At 40.3% G+C, this 20,640-nt stretch overlaps 2 protein-coding genes across 2 annotated transcripts; one reads left to right on the top strand and one right to left on the bottom strand.

Annotated features, from left to right (window-relative positions):
• Positions 1 to 2,478: 2,478 nt before the first annotated feature.
• h1-0 (H1.0 linker histone) lies at positions 2,479 to 3,827 on the top strand. Its single transcript, XM_080788914.1, has one exon. The coding sequence runs from the start codon at positions 2,666 to 2,668 to the stop codon at positions 3,245 to 3,247; it is 582 nt and encodes a 193-aa protein (XP_080645040.1). The 5' UTR covers positions 2,479 to 2,665; the 3' UTR covers positions 3,248 to 3,827.
• Positions 3,828 to 5,685: 1,858 nt separating this feature from the next.
• Positions 5,686 to 20,537, bottom strand: rhot2 (ras homolog family member T2). The gene is made up of 19 exons (XM_080789752.1): positions 20,356 to 20,537; positions 19,301 to 19,359; positions 17,603 to 17,684; positions 17,379 to 17,422; positions 16,828 to 16,881; positions 16,642 to 16,694; positions 16,411 to 16,519; positions 16,155 to 16,256; positions 15,929 to 16,027; positions 15,476 to 15,584; positions 14,776 to 14,896; positions 12,932 to 13,016; positions 12,557 to 12,702; positions 12,348 to 12,448; positions 9,408 to 9,538; positions 9,025 to 9,105; positions 8,320 to 8,442; positions 7,396 to 7,598; positions 5,686 to 7,030 (listed from the first exon to the last, which is right to left on the bottom strand). Exons 1-19 carry the CDS (start codon positions 20,390 to 20,392, stop codon positions 6,913 to 6,915), a joined length of 1,857 nt encoding a protein of 618 aa, XP_080645878.1. The 5' UTR covers positions 20,393 to 20,537; the 3' UTR covers positions 5,686 to 6,912.
• Positions 20,538 to 20,640: the final 103 nt, after the last annotated feature.

A 20,640-nucleotide genomic window follows, 5' to 3' on the forward strand; every position in this document is an offset into this window, starting at 1 on the left:
CAGGAGTTTACTTTTTCTCTCCATGTTTCTTTGTTACAATACATATAGCCTATGAATGTTGTTAATCAAGGAGAATGGAGTTATACCTGAAGTGAACTTACTCTGCGTTGACCTCAATAATAGTAGCTAGGCTAATAAAACATTAAGTCTTATCGGAATGCCGGAATATATAGTTAATAAGCAATAAAATGTTTGTTCAAAAATCATTAGGCTATAGTAGACTATCTGTATTATTAATTTAATATAGATATAATAGAATAAACGACGATATCATAGCATATCATATCAATTTACACCATGTAGGCCTGTAGTGGATACGGTATAGTTTCATCAACACGATAGTTTCATTTCAGAAACGTCTACTCGTCTAAAAACATCACCCGAGGGGGCGTATATATTTTTAAATATACGACACTAACGACAGCCTGAGGCTTAATTGACGAGGGACAATTCGAACCCATAATTAGATCACCGTCAACTAACGAACGCCCGTCGGAAACACCATTGTGTACAAGTCATAGGTCACTATAGGTGACATAAACAGTTAATAATACAACAGCGTTATGTTGACCACGCAACGGGTCGGTCATTGTTGACTGTTGAGGACATCCCTCTGTCGGTGAAAGAAGGGAGTGGCCTAACGGGGCGAGAAGTGCGTGCAGGGGTGCTGTTTTCAGCACCAATGCATGTGCACAACTGGTTAAAGATAGTCGTAGTCCTACTTAATTTCACAAATTGTATGACAAATTGACAATTGTCGAGTCGGACTGTGTCAATAGCCTAACCATGGTCAATCATAAAAAATAAACGGCTAAAATAATCCTATCATTGATCCGGAGGATTGGTTAAACAATTGGCTCATTGCCTACTCCTAGAATAATGATAGCGCCATTACGCGCGTTCATGTAGGCTACTGAGCGCACGCACCAGTAGATTCACTCTTTCACCCTCTCACTCTTTCATAATTGCACGATCCTCCCTCTCTAACTCACCCTCTCACTCACTCACTCACCAGACACCAACCCTAGCTAAGGCAAACACACGCAGTCACGCACTCAACTCACAGGGGACGAGACGACAAACAGCAAGAGGGGCAGCGAGAAATATTTTCTTGGAAATATTTAAGTAGGCTAATTTTTGTTGTATACAGGCGCCAAACTGTAATAACGACAGATTAAATCTACTTCAATCAAGAATAGCCACGTCAAAGCAATTCAGGCAGGCTACTATGAAGACTTCAAATGGTCAACACATAACCACATAAATAGCCTATACCCCATGGTGGCATGACGCTGAATGTTATTTTGGGACAAAATATGGAGTTGATGGATTTACTGTAAATCTGAAATTAAAACAATAAGTCAAATATTATGTCACACCAACACGAAAAATGGATAACCTAAATAAGTGATATGCCTTTCATACGGGATTCAAGATGGCGTTGCAGTAGTCTCAATTTAAATGTATATAAAATATCGGGAAATAATTGCAAAGTTAGTTATGATAAAGAGCAGTTGGTGCAGACTGTTATATTTCGCCTCACAACATCAGAAGATGAAGCACACTTGCATATGAAACATGTTATTGACTGCAGTCTCTTGCACCAGCTCCTGAACAAAAGAATGCCATCAATGCACCCTATATTGAAAAACTGCTTTCCTTTAGTCAAGAATGCTGTAGCACTTGGTTTTGGGATAACATACTGTCAACTAACAATCAATCGCACTCTTATCTAAAACATGTTATGAAAATGTAGCCTATAAAACTATGATCAGAAATCCTGATCTTTGAAGGTGTTGGCAACTTTCCTGACAATGGAGCTCAGCTGCGACTGCCATAGTCTGTTAGTTATATGCAGTTCTGGCCAAAAACACCAAATAGAGCAACGCTATCAATCGCAAATCAACTCATATAAATCTAGATTATCAATACGATCTTCATCAATAACTTGGATATTGTGATAATTAATTTATATGATGTTTAACAGTAAATAATCTCAACCACGTCACTCAAAGTCAATGGCCGGGCTGTGTTAGTTGGCTACCTGTATCGCTGTATTAAAAGCAAAAACGACATTTTGCATTCTCTGAACCACATGCATTTGTTTAAGCATAGATTCAACTTTAATATGCATTCGTCGTTTTTGTGGTCGACTTTGTCTGTTTGTGTCATTTTAACGCGAATTCTACAAAATTGTTCGCAGCACGCAATACTTCAAGCGGGTTTTCCTGGAATAAAAGTTCTTCGGTCAGAGACTTGAACGAGAAAAACTACTTCCCCGTGAAGCCCAATGTGTCTATTATCACGCCATAATGTTTTGTGCGTCTATACTGCTCCGGAGTTTTAATATTTGCTATGAATTCGAGGATGAAGAAACACAAACAGGAGCGCGCGAGTTCCATGGAGTCTGCTAGATCAGCTGCTGGCCGTTGCTGTTCTCAATCACGTCCGCACATAGGCTTCATAGCCTCGCCGAGGCGCTGTGGAATAAGATACATTTATATGGGATGAAAATATAAGCATCTACATTTGACTTAAAGACCGACACCCACGACAAAAGCCTGCATTTCTGGACTTTTTCCTCGTTTTTTTTCGCTGTTAGTCCGGAATAGCAGAACGAGATCAGTGTTTTTGTGTTGTTTATTAGAACTCAACAAAAGTCATCATGACAGAGACGGCGGCAGCAGCACCGGCCAAAGCCAAAAGAGCAGCCAAAGCCAGGAAACCTGCGTCTCACCCTAAATACTCTGAGATGATCAAGGCAGCCATCCAGAATGACAAGACTCGAGGCGGCGCGTCCCGACAGAGTATCCAGAAGTACATCAAGAGCACATACAAGGTGGGGGACCACTCCGACGTGCAGATCAAACTGGCCCTGAAGAGGATGGTGGAAGCAGAAATTCTGCGACACACCAAGGGCCACGGGGCATCGGGGTCCTTCAAACTGGCCAAGTCCGAGGACATCAAAAAGGCACCCATAAAAGCCAAACCCGTGAAAGCAAAGAAGACAGTGGCGAAAGCGGCCAAGCCCAAGAAGGTGGCCAAACCCAAGAAGGTGATCAAATCGCCAGCGAAAGCCAAAAAAGTTAAGAGTCCGGCGAAGAAAGTGAAAAAGTCACCGAAAAAGGCGGCAGCAAAGCCCAAAAAAGTAGTAGCGAAGAAAGCCAAGCCAGCAGCGAAGCCCAAGAAGGCTGCCCCAAAGGCAGCTAAGCCCAAGGCAAAGCCAGCGAAAAAAGGACGAAAGTAAAGGACACTTATTATCAAACGGACTTGATTGCATAGTCACTGTAAATACTGAGGAAATGTTTTCGTATATGTATTATTTTTTTATGGTGTCATGCGAACTTATGTTCCTAATGTTTTTACCAGAACTGTTTCCACTCCATTGCACTATATAGCCTTGCTGTATAAGTTAACGTTAATTGTAAGCTTTTTTTATTTGACAGCTACTACTCTATACTATAGGCTACTACTGTTACTGTTATTTCTCCCCGCTCCTTGATATCCTAAGGGGAAACCAATTGATATGACTCTGGAACTTATTGAAAAAGTATACTGAAATAATTAATAGTTCTTGTAAGTTGTTATAGTGCACGAGTTCATAAAACATGCAATGTTCTAATAGTGAGCATCGTCGAGCCTTATACATTGTATACCCTAACTGTAGGCAGTATACCATGTCTTCACGGTTCTGTGGTTGTCAGTCAGTTCAAAAAGCATTTTGTAAAATATATGTCCCTTTGATTCATATAAAAACATCCCACTGTGTCGAAAGATTTTTTAAGACTGTTTATACTGCAATACAATAAACCTTTGTCTTCTAAAAAGTTCTGTTTGGCAACTTATTACGCGCAATTTACGCGCGCACAAAGGTCATGGTAACGGTTATGTGCTTCAAATCAGTTGAATGAAGTGGCAGGTATAGTTACGGCTCAACAAGGTAGCACCAATGGCACATAAAAGGTGTAAAAAAAAAAAAACTCAAGTTGACGACGGTCTGAAAGAAACCTGTTACGGCGCAGTGCTGTGTACCAGCGCTTCTTTGCAGACAAACCCCTTATGGAGGCGCCAGTGATGGATGGATAGATAAGCTTATTTACTTGACTTCATCTGATTTAATTTTGTTCAAACAGCACGATAAGCTGGTGCCTGGTGGCATGAGAATGAGATAGTCAGATCACGGGAAACCGTTAACCGTGTCCAATCTGTGATATATTGTTTAGCCTATATTCAGTATATGGTGAGAAATTATAATTTACATAATTGTTTTTATTTGGGAAGCGGGAAGGTCTCATTTTATTCTCCACTTGTAGGCTATATAACGCAGGTGAAAGGTGGGGTCTCTAAACTATTATAGGCTATAGGATACAATTATTATATAAATTGAATTGGAATAGGCTACTCATGCAAGTGGTGTGGTAGCATGCATGCATACAGTACCGTAAATACAATTGTGCATTCAAAAACAGTTTTGATGTAAAAGTTGTCAAATTGTATTTATTTGTTTGTTGGGGGGTGCACGGGGTAACTAAGCGTGTTTTACTAAAATAATAATAATATATATTTCAATATATAATACTTTGTTTCAGACATGAAAATTGGCACCCTTGCAGTGTTAATTCAATGCCGAGGGAACAAAGGTCTATTGGACTGTGTGGGAGTGACAGAGCTGTGCATATAACCCATAAGGACAACACAATCACACTGGATTCGAGTGATCACACAAAAAAGGGGAAAAAATAAATCCCTCCCATTTGCTTCGACAAAATTGAAAAAAAAGGGGGAAAAATAAGTTTTAATTCGCCTAAATATTAATTTAAGCCCAACAAATCGCGCAAGTCCTATGTCCAGTATATAACTAGTAACTACATATTCTGACTACACTTGAAACACACATGTATTTTTAACTGATTTTCAAGCATAGTAAAAAAATAAATAATAATATCCTAATTTCTCTTACCTGAAGACAACAACTCCATCTTGTGGCAGTACTGTAGAACAGTCGCTCCCTCTTCTCACTTCGTTGAGACAGCAGGACACCGTTTGAAGCAGGTGTCGTCCTTGTCAATCTGATCAAAGGAAAAAATATGCAAAAATATCTGCGCAGCGGCAGCCACTTAAGCTTACATTGAAATACAATCGTGTGCGTGTGTCATACACCAGATATAAGAAGTGGTTGTACTACTAAGTATAAATTATTTGTCATCATCACTCAACCATTAAAGTTACAGTCTAGAGTACTCTATATACTAAACTTAAGTCAGGATTATGTTTCTGAATGTTGGATAATTCAGGTACCTTACTGCATAGCAGATTTGGTTAACTTGGGTCACAATTCAAGATGCTTTGAACCTGTGCTGCTCAATAGGAATGCACACCAAAAACAATCCTATCTTCTTCTTTCGTTTAACATCAGAGGTCCAACTCGGTGTCCTGGAGCCACGCCCGCATCTCTGGTCCCAGGTCAAAGAGGCCGGCTTCCGAGGGTGGTCTGATTCTATCAAACCCTAGTTTAAATGAAAAACCTCTCACTGTTAAAACACTAACAGGAGAATCCAAGTTATCCATGTTAAATTAGAAACATAACACAAGATTGAGATAAATCTACTTTCTACCCTAAAGCATAAAAAAACATGTAATCATCAGTGACACATGTACAGTATCTCCTGTTCTACTACACATACCATCTTTTGGCAAAATGTCAGCTTTTTTTATTCAATAAGCTTCCAGTCCATTTAATTCAGTCAGTAGAAGCCATAGTTCTTAAGTCTCAGAAAGATGTCCTGTGGTAATAGCAAGGTGTCGCTAAAATAAAAAAAGGGTCAAATAAATGATTGTCCCATGTTGGAAAGTATAAGGGCAGATTATGTCCACACAAAGTAGGGACAATTAGCACACCCCAGTGCAATCTATTTTGGATTCCTATTTTGAATTGCAGACCTTTGTACAAAATACAAAAAACTGCGGTTTTCTCTCCTCCATGCGCAAAGCAAGATCTTTAACCCTGACAAGCCACTGCAGATCAACTTCAATTATTAACATATATAAACCTTTTAAATTACTTAATTCGTGCTTGATAGTATTGCTTCCACAATACTATAGGTAGAGGCTTGCTTGGTCAAAGGTACGGTAAGACCTTTCTTTCACTGCAGAGCTCCAGCAAGCTGCTCGGTGGTCATGAGACGTGGCCAATCAAGATGTCTGGTGAGCTGTCATACTGTAGTAGTACTTCCAATAGGCTTGGGTGGAACCCCGGTAATGCCCAGTCGGCAATACCAAATGCAGACTGACTCACTTCCCAAAATGAATTTGGAATATGTACAATTCCTCATGCTGCCCTTTGGTTGTTAATGACTCTATGTGTCGATATGTTCTTCCATTCGCAATTTGGCTTCTTTTTCTTGCAGATGAATAAAGGGGGAGTGGAATGGGTGTGACACAGTGTCTTCATTTCTACCCCTTTGATAAAGCAACTACTTGGATAACGTACAGCAATAGTCTCATGGCATTCAAATGCATCGAGCATAGAGAGGCCAACTCCTGCTTAGCCTGGATAGACAGCATACTGTACTGTATGGTAGCGCAAGCACAGGAAGGGAGAGAAGGGGACATAAAGAAAATGGCCTCAAACTGCCAGCAGATGATTACAGTCAAGTGGATAGGAAAGAGAAAAGAAACTGGGAGCTGGGAAGGACAGGGGTAAAGAAAGGAATGGATAATGGAGGGAGGGATGTACTGAGATGGTCCTGTAACTGTCAAATTTCCTTCAAAAAAGAAGGAAAAAGAAGATTGGGCACAGACTGTGTTGTGGTTTATAATAAAATTGGCATGAAGTCTGGCTGGTAGTCTGTAGTTGGTCTTGAATGTTGGAGAGTGGGATTTATAGAACAGGAATATCCTGATGGAAGTCATTCATCTCTGCCTTGCGAAGATTCTATAGATGGCGAATCCCAGAACTGTGACTACAGCCGTCCCCAGCGTTACTCTCAGCCAGAACGATGTGTTGCTCAAGTCTGAACCATTCAGGTGTCTGGGAAAGGAGGCAAAAAGATCATCAATAGACAGTCGCTTTACAGAAATGCATAGGTTTCCCCCACCCACCATGTATGGACTTCTTGGTGGATGTGTTGAAATGGGTAACCCATTTTGTTGTCAACGGTATGGCAGACTTGATCATGATTCCCCCTTGTCTACACTCATTTTTTGGAAAACACCTTAGCCGGGACATCTTTTGAGCAATAAACCTGATCCAATAGCCTGAGAGGCTGTTGGATCATTCCTTCAATTTCAAAGGCATTCATTTTTCATTACCTGATATTGTGATTGTGTGTGCCAGTTTGCGTGTGTGTGCGTGCGTGCATATGTGTGTGTGATTTTAGAAATCTATTTACGTACGGGAACATGGCAGCCCAGGCCAGCTTGGTGTAGATGGTCTTGTTAGTGGAGTCCATGGACAGACTGGAGAAGGGAATTGGTGGAGGCAGGCGGTGTTTATAACAGAACTCCGCAGGTGTCGTACCATGGAACTGCTTGACCTCAGCGAGGTCTGCCTTGGATGCAACCAGCACACAGGGAATGCTGCTCTCCATGTAGTGTTGCTAAGAAAAAAAGAAGGAAAAAAAAGTGTCTATAAACACACACTTGGAAAAAAATGAAAACAACAAACAAAGTAATGACTACCAGCTCAGTGGCCTTGTGGTTAGAGTGTCTGCCCTGGGACTGGGAGGTCGGGGTTCGATCCCCGGCCGGGTCATACCAAAGACTCTGAAAAATGGGACCCAGCGCCTACCTGCTTGGCACTCAGCATCAAGGGTTGGATTGGGGGTAAATCCCTGCGACATACTAGCATCATGTCCAGGGGGTGTACTTGTATATCAAGCTGCCTCACGCTACAGAAACAGGAGATAGGCTCCTGCCCTATGGGCCTCATGGCTCGGCAAGGCTATACTTAAGTAATGATGCAAAGTACTCTTTGGTAGTAAGGTTTAATGGAAAACAAAAACATTTAGTGTTATTTAGAAAATATTTACATAATAAGAAATCTAAAGTAATATGAAGGTCTGTCTGTTTCTTATGAAGAATTCAAGTTTTTAATTGAACCATTTTAAACCTGGCATTCCTATTTTAGCAATGTCATTCTAGTTGAGAAATTGTGAAAATAGACGATCTACAAGGTCAGAACGTGTCCTGTCACGATACATTGTAAGCTTGTAGATCGGTAGTGTATCTATTTGTTGTACAACAATACTTTGTTGTACTAGAGTAGTGGTTGAAAAAATGTCATTAAAGACGGCCAGCATGACTTGTGTTTCTGCTGACCTTGTAGATACTGGCACAGTAGTCGAAGGAGTGCGGATCACTGGCGTCATACATGAGACAGGCCACGTCGCAGGATGCATCCGATGCCTTCAGGAACTCTGTTTCCACATCTACCTCATAGAGCTGCAAGGAGCACAAGGTGTGTAGGGGACTTGGTTGAGGCTAAAGTTTTGACATATAAGGTTGCATGTGTTTGGTCCGACGTACTAACAGTCCGACAGGCATTAGTTCGACACCCTACTCAAAACCCAACCCTAAACCTAACCTCACAGGAAGCCACAGGTTAGTTCTAACATTCCACGCATGTCGGGAGCCAGGGGTTAGTTTTAACCTGCCACAGATTAGTTTTAACTTGCCACGCATGTCGGGAGTGACAGTGTTGTCGCCAGACTAATGCCTGTCGGACTGTTAGTATACATGTCTAACTAACGTCACAATATCAGTTTTTTTCATTGGCATGTTTGACTGTCAAGGTTTCAGCCTCCAGGAAGAAACCCTAAATACAAAGGGAAGACATCATTGCACATAACAACAACACCAAGGGGTCTAATGAAGTACTGTCACCTCATAAACACAAACAAAATACAAAAATCACAGCACTCCATCTTTAAGCTCGAGTTCAATTTCAAATAATGTTAGGGTTTAAATGCCAAAAGGTTCAATATTACAGTCAGACTGGGATCTAGTATAGGATCTAGTACTCACGATAAGATACTTTTCTTGGTTGCTGACTTGGACAGTATTTATGGTGTAGGGGGAAAAGGCAACGTTGAAACTTCCCACTCTCTGGAGAGAAAAACAACATTTGAAGTATTTAGTGCTTGCTCCTCTCTAGAGTGATTTACTTTAAACATCACCAAGCCGGCAATGGTGTAGAGTACCAGGCTCAGACAGAAAGAAGAAGAAACAGATGAGCCAATCAAGCCACATAATTATTTATCAGTGTCGGTGTCAGAAATACTAATGGTTATTTGTAATATTATGTGAAATGTTATTTGGAGACAAATCAGTGTCTGTTATCTGTGTGTGTCGTGGAGACAGTGGAATGCTTGACTGGTTTGGTCGCAGACAGACAGATGGTGTCTTACCGCAGCGTTCCGCCCCACAAAGGCCTGGAGGAAGGCTGTTTTGCCCGTCCCCCGCGGTCCGATCACCTTACACAGAAACACTGACCGCTGAGTCTGGCTCTTCTCCAGGTCCACCTCTTTCTCCCGTGTCACTGCGGAAACACACACCAAGGCACAAACACGCAGGCAAACAAGACACAACATGCAAAGAGTGCACAAACACAGAGTAGTAAAGATCAAATAAACACACATAAAAACTGTTTGCACTGTACTGCCAGTTTAAAGCTCTGTGACTGACCGTGACTTCTCATTCAAGTCTGTGGTCAGCAGCTTGTTCATTTGACCCATGTTGAAGGCTAGTCTTTTCTGTCCCCCTCTATATTGCCAGAGCTACGACTAGGTTTCGTGCTCCCCACCACAAACAAATATGTGAAGTATTTTCAGCACTCTTATTTGTGTTATTTTTTCAATAATGACAAAGACAGTGTCATAAGCATAGAAGACAGGTCACTTCCGCCCATGCCGGAAGTGATGTAGTGACAAGTAGTGTTGTTTCTGTAGTGAAAAGCCAAATTCCAATACCCACAATCTCGGCCACTCGCTCACTCCAGCATGGCGGTGTTATGGTGAAATTGGTGACCTGCTGAAATATGTGACCATCTTGTGGACTTCAAACTTACATGGAGGTCTTTAAATACGTGGCCTAAATACTGCTAGGTTGAACACGACTAATGAAACGACTGCAATGATTTACATTCGGACACTGACATTATGTGATTGTCTACACGATTGTTATATTTCAGCAGGTCACCAATTTCACCGTAACACCACCATGCTGTGTAAGTGAACGAGTGGCCGAGAATTTGGGTATTGGAATTTGGCTTAAGTCTAGGGAACGGACGGACGATGGCCCCCAGAGCAGAAATGATGATGAGCGCGGCTCGGATTTATGTTTTAATAGGCTATAAACGAAGCTTAAATTACATTAATAACCCGTGTGTGCACCACAGTTTATCATGTATGCTGTTTTGTAGGCCTATGGATGCTAGCGGCGGAAGCTAATAGATGCAAAAAAAAAAAGGTAACATATCTCGTAATCTCGAGGTTGGCACAGTTGGATACAATAGCTATTCACAGGATTATCTCGTTTTGGCACAGATTCGGTTAACAGTCTGGTCTATTTCCAAACTAAACCAGCTACATTACACGCCACAATATAAATTAAACTAAGAAATATACATAAAATACAATAACATAATAGAGGCAGCAATGATCATCGCTGTCATTAAGAAGCTTTTTTCTAGCTTTTTGAAACGTTAAGTCGGCAAAAACCAACTTCAAAATGCAAACAAGCATGCCATCTCTAAACGTGTCATTATGTTACAGAGCACTGAAGCCTCATTAGAGTCATTAATCATTGACATTAGTAATCAGTGGTTAGCCGCAATTTGCAACACTAGATTTTTGTTAACAATAGGGTGAATCTAGTGTTGCAATACCCGTCATTGACATCCCATTGATCCAAATTTTATTTCCGATCTGCTTGTATTAACCAACGTTAAACTCACCAACATTGTAGCTGTAGGGAAAGCTTGAATTATCCTCTTTCAAAATGCAAAGCGTTTGTTTCATAAAAGTTTTGAAGCACTCATTTTTATTAACGGGTCAGGCCTCTTCCATTATGTGACCATTTGAAACAGGTTGTACTTTGTGAGTGAGTTTAACGTTGTTTAATACAAGCAGATCGGAAATGCAATTTGGATCAATGGGATGTCAATGGAGGGTAAAAAATTGAATGTTGCAAATTGTGGCTAATCAGTGGTGTGATGTTGTGATAATTAATGCATACAGCCATTAGCTGCTGACCCATGCAGAGTCTTGCTTGTCAGGTATTGAGGCACAAGGAATGTATAAAAATATATACCATGCATTAATCCGGCAATGGCGAGTACTAGGGTAACAGTAGCTGTGTGCGGTTGGGTGCTTTTACTTAGCTGCTAAAGAGTGGCTTGTTCTATCTCAGTTTTTATTAATTGCACATCTTGTACTGTACGGTCTTGACACTTCTAATATTGTTGTACGTAGCTCTGCTACATATGATGAATTGATGATGACCACAATGGAAACAAGTCCCCAGGACTTTTTGTTATATGCTTTTTTTTTTTTAATCCTTTTAGCCTTAATGTGTGACTGTACCACGTGGCGTTTACATTTCTGAATAATAAAGTATTCAATCAATCAATCAATGATTGGCAACAACAGATCGAATATCGGTATATAAAACACCCTCATTTCACAACACACAATTTCCGAATTAAGTGTACAATTCAATCATGTGTCATTTGCTACCTTGAGAAAACATACGTACAGAGGGCAGATTTATACGGCCTATGCTGGACCAGATTACACTTGCAATCATTGTACATGAGACAAGAGAGTGGTTTACTATGAGACTAAAGCCTGAAAACAAAACGCAAATGACAATGCCTGACCAAGGTGTGGTATTATGCACCATTTGAGGAATAAACAAAACATTATGAAACTACAGCCTGCTGTATTCTGACAGATAGAGCAGAAGATAATGCAACACAACTCCAAGAAGAGCTTCTGTTGTTGCCCATTATAGAAACCCTCGCCACATGTATGCATCAAGTCACGTTACGATTTTCAGGTGACATTTCAGAGCACAGCATATGTGAAATCAATATACAGTATGTGGACTGTGGAGTATGAGTCAGGCTTACGATTAGAGGTTGTCTCCAATTTCCTACAGAGAATGCCTTAGATTTTCAAATGTGTCCATTTTGGTACATTTGCTATATTGATATTTTCACTTTCATTTAGAATACCCACTTTAAACTGATGATGAAGATACAGTATATAGTCAAATGATCAGGGTTAAAGCAGCCCTACTCCAGAAGGTCCATAACACGCGTCATAACAAGTCACGTGCACACACACCTGTGACTGCTGCAGTCTGAGACTCCTGATCAGTGACGATAGGGTATCCTAGGTATCCTAGGTGTTCCAGGCAGCGGTGGATGTCAAGGTATGCAGTAAGCCTGCATATGCAAGCACAAACGTACATGGGAGCTTTAAGCAGTGCAAGTTGAATTAAAATACCCATATAAAACCGTGCACAAATACCTCTGGCGAGTATGCAAACTTACGTCCACTGACAAAGGTAGCCGTCATAAGATATGTAGCCCTCTTCTGTGGTTGAGACCGCTGAGTGGACCTCAGCACCCCATGGCATGTAGGGAAATACGCAGAACAGATTCCTAAGCTCTGTGGGAGACAGTGCAGAGTCCTTATCCTGAAAAAGGACAGCAGGATAGTTAGTTCCTTGAAATAATAACATTGCTCTGTGGCAGTAGTTACAGTAGTGTAGCAACTAAAATGCTGAAATCCATTTAATGAAAATCAAGCGAATGCAGCTGTAAATACTTCAAATACTGTCTGTGTTTTTAATATCTCCCACATGAGACGTGTCAGTGACTTGTGAGATACAGTTAATTTAGTTAATTTACAGTAATGCTTCTCACCTCATCATACTTTTCAAATAGCCGCTGGAGGAATTGGTGACCCAGATGATTAAGCTCTGTGGTGCATCCCACAGAAACCCGTAGCCTAGTAGCAACACAAAATATCAAAACAAAAATACCTTGTTGTTATACACTGTGGTGCACGTACTAAAAGAGTCACATACACTCGGGACATATGCCTATCTGCACCAGGGAATGTGTGTATTCTAATATACTAGAACGGTGCATGTTGGAAATGGATGCCCCACCCAGTTATGTCTGTGTCCCTTTTATGCCCATATATGGAGTTCTTTGTCAGGCATGCCCAAATATGGAGTCTATGCAGATGTCAGAACAATCATTCTGATGCCAGCTCCATGGAGATATGGAGATATAGGGGTGATCAGGTCCAGATCCCGGGCAGAGGCTTTTGTGCTGGTTCTGGACAACCGGCTATCCAACGGACTCGTCGCCGGGCACTGCATTCCCTGTGGCGGTGTGGAACGTGTGTCGAATTTGAAGTTGGTGGCGGTTCTCGAGTTACGTGGATTACAGATGTACACATGTATGTACACACAGAGACTTGGTGCATTTATAGATACCGGTAGATGTATTGAAATGTTTAAATAAGACATAATCAGAGATGTTTATTTGCATGCATACAGGTATGTACTTCGTAGAACACAACATAATAAAATAATTTTAACTTTATGAGGGATGGAGCTCGATAACCGATACTCCAAAAATGCCGAAAACAAGCTTATTGAGTCCCCGTTATCAATACGCTTTGGCCTTATCAAGCCTGTTATCGAGCATAGCGGCCCATAACGTCATGTTTAAACAATCAAGACGAGAGGCGATCAAGATAATCGCCCATGCTGGCACAAACATGTCTAAAAGTGTATTGATACCTGCCAACAGAGTAAACAACATTACGTGTTTAAAGTCACTCTCTGTACACATACAGTATTAACCAGTTAACAGTTCCTTTAAAGGTGCAAAAACTTATTGGCTATTTTCCATACCATAAGCCCTCAATGAATTGCATTGCATTGAATGGGAATTCAATGGGTCTATGGGGTGTTATGCTAGTTCGCTTATTTCCATCGAAAGAAGTAGTAAAGTGTGCCGCTTGGGATATTATTTACATTATGAAGAGAGGATATATACAAAGAAATTATAATTTTGAGCGATGGAAATAAGCGAATTAGCACAACACCCCATAGCCCCATTCAATTCCCATTCAATTCAATGCAATTCATTTAGGGCTTATGGTAGGGGAAACAGCCAATAAGGAGCTTTTGCACAAAATAACACCTGGACCTCTTTGGTTGGGACGTAACAACTACAAAGAAAGGTAAGAAAGCCTTTTAGTATGGAATTTTCCTTTAATATTATTTTATTGGTAAAAAGGTCAATTGCCTTCAGTTTGTTAGAAAAGTACTGTAGTTGAAGGCCCTAGTAAAATATACTGGTTCTGTTCAGAATTTATTATCTCCCATTTTTCCACAAAATAATAGAAAATGCTCGATAATGGACTCGATAAGAACCCGGCTCGATAAGCCTGATTGATAAGGTGATCGTTATGAATAAAAATTAACGATAATTTTGTTTAGAAAAAGCACCGTGCAGAAGGAGTATGTGTAGCAACAAATGCGGTGGTGGGCAGTTTTTTACCCCATTTAAATTATTTACGCACTGGCTGGCACAACCAGGGAGCGTACAAAGAGTCATGATAAAGTAGGCGTTTCCCATTACTTTTTGACAGTCCGTGTTCTGAGAGGTTTGCATGTATACAATAGCAAACATTACGTCATCAGTTGAATTCAGTGTGAATAGTAAAGCTAAGCCACTAGTAGACCTACTGTGGGTAAAGGTAGTCATCTGTCATCTCCAGGGTGTCATCGTAACCAAACTTTCTCAGGATGGTCCACGTGGTCTCATGTCGGCCCCTCTGGATGAATAATGTGTTGAGGAACAGGAAACCTGCAGACACAGAAATGTCATCTGTTCAGTTCAAGTGTGACATTCTATAGAATGATGGGTTACTACCATCTCTTGACCAAAGATTCTCAACAAGATGAAACTATTTTTGAATGGAGGATTCAGGATAAATGCTCTGATGCGATCTATATTGTCTTAGAAAGTCACAAGTTAGCTAAAACGTCTGGGGTTACCAAGGCTACAAGTTAGCTGGTGGTGTCTCAGGAGATTAGTTCAGGTAGGTTGCGCACATCCAGTCCCTTGCTGGTGCTGGACTAAAGGTAGTGTAAAAGTGTAAGAACAATAAGATAATAAATCTGCACACAGCTCTGCTCCACAGTGTTTCATTTTATTATAAAAACACTGTTATTTTTACAGGTTTCATTATTGGCCTTCATCAGGTATGCTTAACCACTTTGAATCAGAGACATTGAGTTTTAGATGTTTAACAACGTAAACAACACAACCCTGTGATGGCACAGATTTTTTGTTCAGATCACAAGTCCTGGGACTGGGGTATGATATGATGGACCACAACTCTACAACCTGTGAGTTGCTTAGCATTTGCTGAAAAGTATTTACCGTTGAGGGTCAGGCCGTTGTCCTGCACGCCATCACTGGTGTTCTTCCACACGACAGTCTTTACATCTTCCAAGGCCTGAGGTGCCAGTGGGTTCCCGAAGCAGGCTTTCTGTTTAAATAAATGTATTTATTATTGGCCTTATTAAAGGCCAAATCCAACCTTTCAGTTAAATTAATAGCTGCACAGAGACATGAGATTTAACTTAAATTATAATCTTTATTGCCACATGAGTGAGGCACGTAGAAATTATTTTCAGTGCAACATGATATAATAAAATATATACCGGTATGTTAAATGGACAGAACAAGTTCTGTTCTAAAAACAACAATCATACTTGACACAACTGAACAGACATTTCACTGCAGTGTGCAGCAAGCGTTGCAAGATGAGGAAGAAATGTGAATGGCATTCACAGAGATGAGCGGATGAGTTTTATTTTGATCATTTGGCACCTGAAAACAGTTGAGCTCAGCATCGCTGAGGATATGGTCGTTGTCTTGGTCAGATATGGAGAAGATTCGGCTGAGTGCTCGGACACACATGGGCTTCAGCTAGGGAACACACAGGAGAACAAAGATCATAACTCAATGATGTGGAAATACAATACACTTTAACACAGACATACACCAACCTATGACCAAATAAGCTGCTAATTTTGATATTTAGAAAATAACTTACCTGCTTGTCCTCAGGGTCATAGAGGGGGGCTGTGGGGTGTAGCACTGCTTTCTGGGCATAGTAAAACAACTCTGAGATGTTTTTCAAGTTCTTCGCAGAACACTTGAAAAGGAAAAAATATGGAGTTAGTACTAAAATTGCATTATATATGTTAACTTATGTCTTGTGAGTGTGTATATTTTTCTGTGAGACCAGGCAGGCTTATGATGAGTCTTGGCAAACTGAACAGGTCAGTGTTTATAAAGGACATTCTTACTTCTACACAAGTCTCTATCTCAGAGAATTGATTCATGATTGGTAGAATGGTTTCCATTGAGCTTCCGGAGCGCAGGTCTGACTTGTTCCCCACCAGGATGATGGGAACTCTTAAGTTTAACCAACAAGCGTACAAGAGAAACTTAAAATCAGCTCAACAACAGAGTAGTCCATACGATATTACAGTACAGTATTTCGGTAATCTATTGTGAAATCAACGGCCAATACATACTTGTTCCCCTTCTCTGCATCTCCGTTTACTAAAGGTATCCATTTTGTTTTTATCTGAAAGACAGGTGGTAAGAAACCTCTTCAGTAGGATATTCCGAAGTACATTCAGAATGCATCCATAAAATGGTGTAAAATGGACCAGGAGATTACTATTTATTTTCGTTTTTTTTGTAGGGAGCAGGATTACCTTGTCTATCGTGTCCTCATTAGTGACATCATACACCACACACACTACATTAGCCTGAGTGGGTTGGAGAGATTATGATGAGCGACATACCAAGCATAACTATTTGCATTAATTGCAGTAATGACATCAAGAAACAAAGCTTTCCAAGACAACGAACTAAGTGACATAACCACAGTTTAAAAGAACCGAGACCTTGCCTTTGGACGGCAAAACTTGGTATGGAATAGTATTGAAACTAATTAAGCAAACTACATGTTTTTCTTCCCTCATAAACTCTCTCTTCCCATTTCCTGTCACTCTGTGACTATCGATAAATGGTAAGAAAAGCCAACTAACTATTAACAACATTGCAGGATGAAATCATCTTTATTGATAATTCAATATTGTATGAGAGATTTCAGGCAGCAATTGTTTTTCTAAATGGATTAAGAGCATGATGGAACAAACAAATATTAAGAAACTAGAAGGGAAACAGCAGCATCCGACTATGGTTGGTGTGCATTTCCTGCTCTGGGAGAATTGTATTAGTTCACAGACTGTGGTACAATTACCTTGACAATTTCTTCTTTCAGGACCTGATCTGTCTGCTCAGTCTCTGTTGGGTTTAAGGACAAATATAAATGATGCTGAGTCCAATCAAACCCACACACTGTATGCTGCAGTACATGTTTCCATGGCTTTAGCAAGCAGCATACTCACACACAAACTTAGTAACAATGTTGTAGGCCGCTATAAAATGACACACACACACACACACACACACACACAACTGTACCTGAATAATCCACTATGTGTGTAGGAACCTTCTCTGGGGTGACATCAGCAGGGATGGTGATCTCTTCAGCTTTAAGAGGAACCTGCAGGAGAGAAAAGAAGGTTTTGCGTGCTGTAAACTTTAGCATAATTTAAACACATGTGTATAAACCATGCAAGGCTAACCTGCTCATTGGGAGCAGTTATTGGTAATGTTCGAGGACATTTCCGACATTAACCCAGGGGGAGCCTGGGATCAAACCAGGAACCTCCCGATTTCAGTCACTGCTGCCCCAATGTCCGAATTACAATAAAGATGCCGGTGTAGCAAGTGTCTAATCGAGTGTGCCACCCATAACTTTATTGTCATTGTCAATAATTAACCAATTCCACCTTACTCTACGGTCAAAATGTCTCAAAGGAAGAGTAGAAAGACCTTCTCCAACCACTGAGTGCTAGTTGTTTGCCATTACAGATGTTAAAAATAAAATCACTTTATTCAGAAAACAAAGTACAAGTAACACAGTAATGTTTGTTTACTCCATTTGCATCAAGAGCAGACAGGATTTTGGAATACAGGTGTGAAAACTCAATAATACAGACAAGAAAGTATTAAGCATAAATAAATTATAGCCTATAGCAAGAAAATAATGCAAATGTGACTGACTCTGATGGAAGCATTCATGTTGGGCGTCATGTGCTTAAGACTCTTCATTTTCCTGTACCTCTTAAATTAAGAGGTACAACCAGGAAGATGAATACCAGATTTGACTCTTACCCTATTTTGACAAAGTATTGATAATTTGTATACATTTCACAAGTGTACATTTTGATAGGACTGGGCAGTAAGTAAGTAGGTTGGAGAGGATTATTGTCTGTATCAGCCAAAGTGTGGGAATATATCCCGGTTTCTCAATGCACTAGACCCCGGCAAAATGGTACGACCAAATTTGTAAACAAAGAAAAACTATATACCGTATCGGCTACTACAAACTATGGGAAATCATAAAACTATTCTAAATAACTAAATAACAATAATGTCCTACAATACTATGGTGCTTAGTGGTGGAAAGTGGAAAGCAGTCTACTATGTTAATGTTTGAATTGAAATATGAGCTCTGTCTTATCTTTACTGGTGAGAAGTATTATACAACATGGTAAGCTGCTGATGACAGCAGAAAAAGACTTTGGTGAGCTTGTGTGTGTGTCACACATTAGTTTGTGTGTTACAAGGAAATTAACCAAATAGTCCACCTGACTACTGTGTGCTAGGATGTGGATATGGGAATACAAACTATACTGTATATATATATATATATATATATAATTCTTTTTTACTGCAATAGTATGTGTTGTTACAGTTTATAAAAAACAATTCTTGACATTCCAGTCTTTCCCGTGATTTATACTTAGTTGCGCACCGGTGTCTTGCAATGGAAACGGCAGATCTGCAAGCTCAAAAATGCTTTGCGCTGTGACATGTTGTAATTATTATGTAACCTTTATTAACCACATGTCACATTGAGCTATGAAACCTTTTTTGCAAGTGAGACGTCACCTGGCCAAGACAGATTGTGAGCTTATATATGAGCCATTACATTAGGGGCAAGCCATGATGCACAACCGACCGAAGTATAAATCAGGCATTACCGAGTCCCGACACGAAGATCTGTCCTAATATAGAGGGAAGTTATTGTGTTGTTGTCCACTGTCCACTTACCTTTTCTGGAAACTCCTCCCCAACTAAAGACATGATGAGTGATGTCTTCCCCACCTTGGCTGTAAAAGTGAGATAAAATGCAGCAGAGTGAGACGGACAGGTTGTGGTTCAGGGTATTAATGGTAGGGTGAGTTGACCAAATACAATGGAATTTCAACGGAAGTGCAGGCTTTTTGTTTTGCATTTCCATTTGATTGCTCAGTATTGTTTCGTCCAAACACAATCTATATTTACTCTGTCATGGGCTGGTGGACTATTAAATAATAAACACACACGTACGCCCTGATAAGACTTTCTGCATTGTGGTGCTGGTCATTAGAAAAGTCTACACAGGGTTCTTGGTTTGGCAACTGTGCTACTGAGGAAAATAAGGTCTAAATAAAAGTGCATTAACTTGCATAGTGACTACATGACAGTTCAGTAGAGTAGGTACAGTTTCTTTGAGTGAATGATTGAATACTTTATTAGACAGAAAAATGCAGTATACTATGGGTACAGTCTAGCCCCGCAAGCAGAACCCAAATTTCATAAAAGCTTTATGTAGGGTTCCGAGAGGGGCTAGGTACAGTCATACACTTGGACTTAGTCATAACACAAATAAGTTCTGAGGACTTGATATATGTTAATTGAAACTAGACATAAACCAGACCCAGGCGTAAACAATTAAGTGTCTGACAGCTTAATTTGAAAGCTTAAAAAACACATTCTTCATGTAGGCTGCAACAGTGGTTGGCTTTCAGGCAGCCATCACATTACGAGACTGTCGAGACACAGTGAAAGTGCCATGCCCATGCACTGAAAGTTGCTACACGAACATGTTTACACACATAACTTGGTTAACGTACCAGTTCTGAATGTAATTTGAATTAAACGCGTTTACTAAAATGGTTGTGAATCAGTATGGCATAATTTAGCTGCCAATGATATAGTTATTTAATCATTCCATACCAACATTACTAATGCCATAAAGTTACTTAGCATTATAATAACATTAGAAGGTTGCAACTGCTAACGTTTGGTAGCATTAGCTTGTAATTGCACGGGTATTTACTTACGTTCTCCCAATAACAGTATCCTTACGTCCCGTTTCATATTTCACCTTTTGCCAGACTACACACTTGGTGAAAAAGTGGGATTTAGTTTATACTTATTGGTCAAATTTCTAACACCAGTAATCCATTCCACAATGTTAGCATCCAAGGTGAAACCATGTCGTTCCGGTTCACACATAAAATACCAGCCCTCTGTTGGTGAAATGTCGTAGTGAATGTCTCTGCGGTAGTTAGCCAGTAGAGGTCAGACTAAACCGTACAAATGTTTTTGTAGCCCAGTATACTTAC

Source organism: Protomyctophum bolini (assembly GCF_963924005.1).
Source record: "Protomyctophum bolini genome assembly, chromosome: 18".
Classification (NCBI taxonomy): domain Eukaryota; kingdom Metazoa; phylum Chordata; class Actinopteri; order Myctophiformes; family Myctophidae; genus Protomyctophum; species Protomyctophum bolini.